Below are 4,991 nucleotides of genomic sequence, written 5' to 3' on the forward strand. Positions count from 1 at the left end.
CCCTTGGGTGGGGGCAGGGGCTGCACGGGGGGGGGGGGCTTCTTGAGATTTATGGTCTGAGAAGTGGGATAGACGTGTAATAAAAACGTGATACAAAAATAAATAATTAAAAAGGCATATGTATACACATGCACACTGTTGCCAAGAGGGAGAAAAAGGCCACGAAATGCCCAGAGTCCACTAGGTCTCTACGTCTTCTCTAGCAGCCCTCCCATGTGCACGAGAGAAGCTGCACGTGGCATTCGCATTGAGGCTCTGGCTAGGATGGTCTTGGCCCACCTGCTGGGTCCCCCTTGTGTCTCCTTGCCTTTTGGCCTCCTAGTTGGCTTCTGTTTCTCTGACTTGGTCTGTATCTGCCAATGAAAGCTGGTGCGGGAGGGAGGGAGGGAGGAGACTTTCCCCCCCTCTTGGCCGGCTGCCCCCTGGCCCCTCCCCTCTAGGCCCGTGAGTCCCTCCGGCCCCCCTGGGATAGGTGAGCTGCCTTGCATGTCTTTGGGGAATGAACAAACTAGACCTGTGGCTGCCGTGCTAAATCTGACTCCGCCACGCCCCGGGACCCACCCCCCGCTTGCCCCAGAAGGTGCCGGATCTTGGGATTGGGTGTGATGTAGTCGGCCAACCAGAGATCTCCATCTCTCCTGGTTGTGCCGGAAGATGCTGGTTCCTGGGATTTGGCAGGCAGGTGGGCTGGCCGAATCCTAGCTGTGTTGTTCCAGGAGGCGGGCCGTTCTGATACCTGCAGACCTGATCTCCCAGCTGTTACACTGATCCTGAGTAGTTTGTAGCCTGGTGCCGCTGCTCAGACATGGGCTCTGCTTCTGCCCCCCCCCCCCAGGTCTGGAGCCAGGGACGGAGTACACCATCTACATAATCGCGGTGAAGAACAGTCAGAAGAGCGAACCCTTGATTGGCAGGACGACGACAGGTACCGGAACCTGAATCTGGCTGAGCATGGAGAGCCGGGGGGGGGAGGGGGCTAATGCTGCTGCTGCCGTGCTTAACGTTGCCTTGGGTTTGGACAGGGCAGGGGGTGTGGGTGGGTGTGGGTGTCTACGCAGCATTCTCTCTCCGCCTGCGTGTGTGCGGACGTCTGTGGTTCTGCTGCTCTTCACAGTTTGAACAGTGATTCTTTATGCAGGGCAATCACGGGTTCAGTCTGATGGGCTTGTTTAGAAGACTCTCGCTTTTGAGCTCTTGTGTTTGGAGGTGAGACTGTGGTACCCCTCTGAATCCACCAAAAGCGAGGGAACAGTCCAGCCACAGGTAAACACACATGGAAAGTCTCCAGTGCTTTCAGTGTGAGTTTCCTTTGGTTTGGGTCCGTTCTTGCTTCTACTGGATTCATAGGAGGAGGTTCAGTCGATGAAAACCGATCCTGCCTCTTTTGGATTTATGTAGCTGGTTTATACCCAGCTGGGATTCAGAAGAAGAGATTCAGAGGCAGGTTGGTTCTTCCGTTTCTGGAGCCTTGACCCAAGAAAACTCCTCCCCTGCCACAAATTTTGCTAGTCTTTAAGGTGCTCCTGAACTCTGGCTCTTTTCTACTATCAATGAAAACGAGGGTTTTCCCCCTAGGAAAATGTAATTGAAGTCAAAGGTCTCTCGTTCATCTATGAATTCTTACCTCTAACCTGGGAGAACCGGGTCTGATTCCCCACTCCTCCTCCACTGGCACCTGGCTGGATGACCTTGGGCAAGCCGTAGCTCTGACAAGAGCTGTCCTTGAAAAAGAGCAGGTTCTGTCAGAGCTCTCTCAGCCCTGCCTGCCTCCCAGGGTGCCTGTTGTGGGGAGGGGGAGGGAAAGGAGTCTGTAAGCCGCTCTGAGACACCTTCAGGTAGTGAAGGGCCCATGGGGTATGAATCCAATCTCCTCCTCCTCCACCTCTTTCACTTGGCTTCCTTCACCTCTGAGTTAGGAAGGGGGTCCCAGGGGTTGCCATCCCAGGATGATCGATCTCGTCACAGGCCCCGAGTGCTTCAGGCAGTCATCCTTCTCCTCCTCCTCTTGAGCAACCGACTGCAGCTGATAATTGTGTCCAAAACGCCAGTCAGGGTTTTGCTTGCGGTCTCGAGGGTGTCCTTGGAAGGTGATTCCAGAGTCGTGTCCTTCCTTCGTCTTCGGGGGGGGGCTGGGCTGGTGGTGGGCTTGGCCAGTTCTTGCCGCAAGGCCTTTCGGGAGTCTGCGAACGAGAATGCTGCTGGCATTTCATGGTTTGAATCCGGAGCAGTGTTTCCTGCCAGCGCGGCTGCCTCGCGCGCCCCCTAACAAACGCAGTGCTTGCGGTGGCTGGCGGGCTTGGCTTCATTTGCTTCTAACCTCTCTTTGGCGTAGATGTGCTTCCCCACCTGGTCACACACCCGCACCCCGGGCAGACTGGACCGGAGATCCTGGACGTGCCGTCGGTTGTAGAGAACACGCCTTACCTCACGGACTCCTATGACAATGGCAATGGTATCCAACTTCCAGGCACTTCTGGCCAGCAGCCGATCCTGAGCAACCAAGGCCAGCAGGTCTTTGTGGAAGTGTACGGGTCTCGGACCCCCGCAAAGACGACCGTGGCGACTCCCATCAGGCATCGGCCGAGACCGGATGTGGATGAAGAGCCGGGCCTGGTGAGCCGGCACCCGATACGTATCCCGGACCTGGACGAGCCTTCTTACCCTCACAGCCTGGGGCCCAGGAACAACCACACCCGGCTCCAGGAGGCTCTTTCCCAGACAACCATCGCGTGGAAACCCTTGCTGGAGAGCTCTGAGTATGTCATCTCCTGCCACCCTCTCGGAGCCGAAGAGGAGCCTTCAGAGGTACGGCCGCCTCGCTTGGCCCAAAAAGCATGTGGCGTCTCTCACGTGGCTTCTGGAGAACCTCCGGGCAGCAGCTGGGGGAGTCTCAAGCAGACGACGGGTGGGCGCCGTGGGTGGGTGGGGGAGGGGGGCCCTGTGGGTGGCTGCAGAGATGGGTGCGGGAGACAGATCGGAGGAAATAAGGGAAGGAGGCTTGTTGTAGGAAGGGCAATGCTCCCTCTAAGCCGTGGAGTCTCGTGAGCAAAGATTCCATTCTGTGAGCTCCTGGCATTCAATTGGTGAGCCAGCGGTTTGGCTGCTGCATCAATTAGTTTGCTTGGGAGACATCCTTTCTGAGCCAAGGCAAGAATGTGTGAGCCAGGGGCTTAAAAACGGTGAGCTAGTTCACGCTAGCTCAGCTTAGAGGGAACACTGTGAAGGAGCAAAGAGGAAAGAGAACACCAGAGGGGGAGGTGAAGGCAGAGGAGGAGCCATGCGATAGACCCTGCCGCCAGGAACACCCCCACCCCACCCCACCCCCAGGCCGCCCAGCACCAGAGAGCTCTCGGCAGAGGCTCGACTAGATGGTGAGATCGTCACCCTGGAGGCACAGGGAGGAGCATTGGGGAATGGCAGGATTCGGGAGCAGAACAATTGGATTGGATTGTGCAAAACAGGGTCCGGCTCCAGAGGCTCTTGAGAGGCCTAGACCCGTCTCAGAGCTGGTTGTCTTGGTCTTCTTTTCTTTTTTGGTGAAAGCGAAAGGTTGCGTCCTCATGCGTTGCGTTCTCTCCACCTGCAGTTCAAAGTCCCCGGCACTTCCTCCAGCGCAACCCTCACCGGTCTGACTCGGGGCGCCACCTACAACATCATCGTGGAGGCCGTCAAGAACCAGCGGCGGCACAGAGTCCTCGAGGAGAAGGTCACCGTGGGCAACGCCAGTAAGAACCGCCAGCGTCACCGGGGGGGTGGGGACACACCTTGTGAATGCCCTCTCGTGCGTCAGAGTGCCTTTTCCGCCAGCTCCCTTCCTTCATGTGGTTCCAGGGGAAGACCAAGGCCAGAGATCTGCCCAGACCGGCCCGTGGTCAGGGCCGAAGTGTGCAGGCCGATGGGTTTTGCAGGATTTTTATTGGCAGCCCATCACACAGCCGAATGAACGAGCGAGCTGGCTTCAAAGGAAGGGGGGGTGGACTCATTCTGCCAGCTGTTGTCCAGAGGCCTGCCGCTGTGCACCTGGGGGGGGGTCTCTGCTGGCTAGGACTATGACCCCTGTGTGAGGAAGAACTCTTCCTCCCCAAAGCGGTTCAGAGCTGCTTGCCAAGAATAGCTGTGAATCCAGAGCGGCAGTAAGGACACACGGGGCCCTTGTGGCACCCAGAGTCTGCTTTTGCGGCAACAGACCCACAAGGCTGCCCGCCAGGGGCTGAAGTCACAGTGTTCCGTCCCTGCACAGAGCAAGCGGCTTCTTTCGTAAGGGTCTCGTTAGGGCTGCCACTCTATTCAAGAGATCATAGTCTGTAGTAAATCCACATGAACCTGAAGGAGCCGTTCTGAAGGCAAAGCCTGCCTTGTTTTCCAGTGACACAGTCAGAAAAGAGGCACCCCCATCTAACTGTGGGAGGACTGCTTTTTTTGAAGGGGCATGTTTTGATCGATTGGGGGGGGGGAGTTGTATTTTTTTTCATGTGTGAGTGATTCCATGTACAGCAGGAAGTCATGGCGACCTCTGGTGATTGCCTGTGTGTGCGCCTGGAAGTCATGGCGAGCCCTACTGGGTGACTGACCCCTCCTGGGGGCCTGGAGGATATTCAGAGAGGTGGCTGAGTAAGGCCTGCCCCCACCTCCTGCCTCTGGTACTCCAGGGAGGTCTCCCATCGCAAGTCCTTGCTGGAGTCGGCCCTGCTCAGCTTCTGAGATCTGACGAGAGGCCGGGCTGGCCTGGCGGTCCAGGTGTGTGAGGGCTAATCCAAGGGCCCTTGGAAGATGGGCAGGGCCTGCCTTGCTGCCTCTTGGCCTCGGGGGCAAAGGCCACAAGGTCTCCAGCGGAGACTTGGCCACAGGCTTGCTGAATGGCAAAATCCCCGTTCCTCTTGAAGGCCGGAGCTGGGATGGACTTCTCTGCAGATCTTTCAGCCCTAACACAACTTTTGCCCATGGCCTTCCTAGCCATAAACATTGAAAGTGGGGGGGGGGGGGACCAACCG

At 57.3% G+C, this 4,991-nt stretch overlaps 1 protein-coding gene across 1 annotated transcript in view; it reads left to right on the forward strand.

The window, feature by feature from the left end:
• FN1 (fibronectin 1) overlaps nucleotides 1–4,991 on the forward strand; it is a 102,222-nt gene that overhangs the window by 91,085 nt on the left and 6,146 nt on the right. Inside the window, exons 39-41 of the mRNA XM_015424056.1 lie at nucleotides 836–925; nucleotides 2,333–2,805; nucleotides 3,587–3,725. Coding sequence (XP_015279542.1) covers nucleotides 836–925; nucleotides 2,333–2,805; nucleotides 3,587–3,725 — 702 coding nt within the window. The remainder of the gene's footprint in view (nucleotides 1–835; nucleotides 926–2,332; nucleotides 2,806–3,586; nucleotides 3,726–4,991) is intronic.

This window comes from Gekko japonicus, unplaced genomic scaffold (genome assembly GCF_001447785.1).
Source record: "Gekko japonicus isolate JY-2015 unplaced genomic scaffold, Gekko_japonicus_V1.1 scaffold623, whole genome shotgun sequence".
In the NCBI taxonomy this organism is placed as follows: domain Eukaryota; kingdom Metazoa; phylum Chordata; class Lepidosauria; order Squamata; family Gekkonidae; genus Gekko; species Gekko japonicus.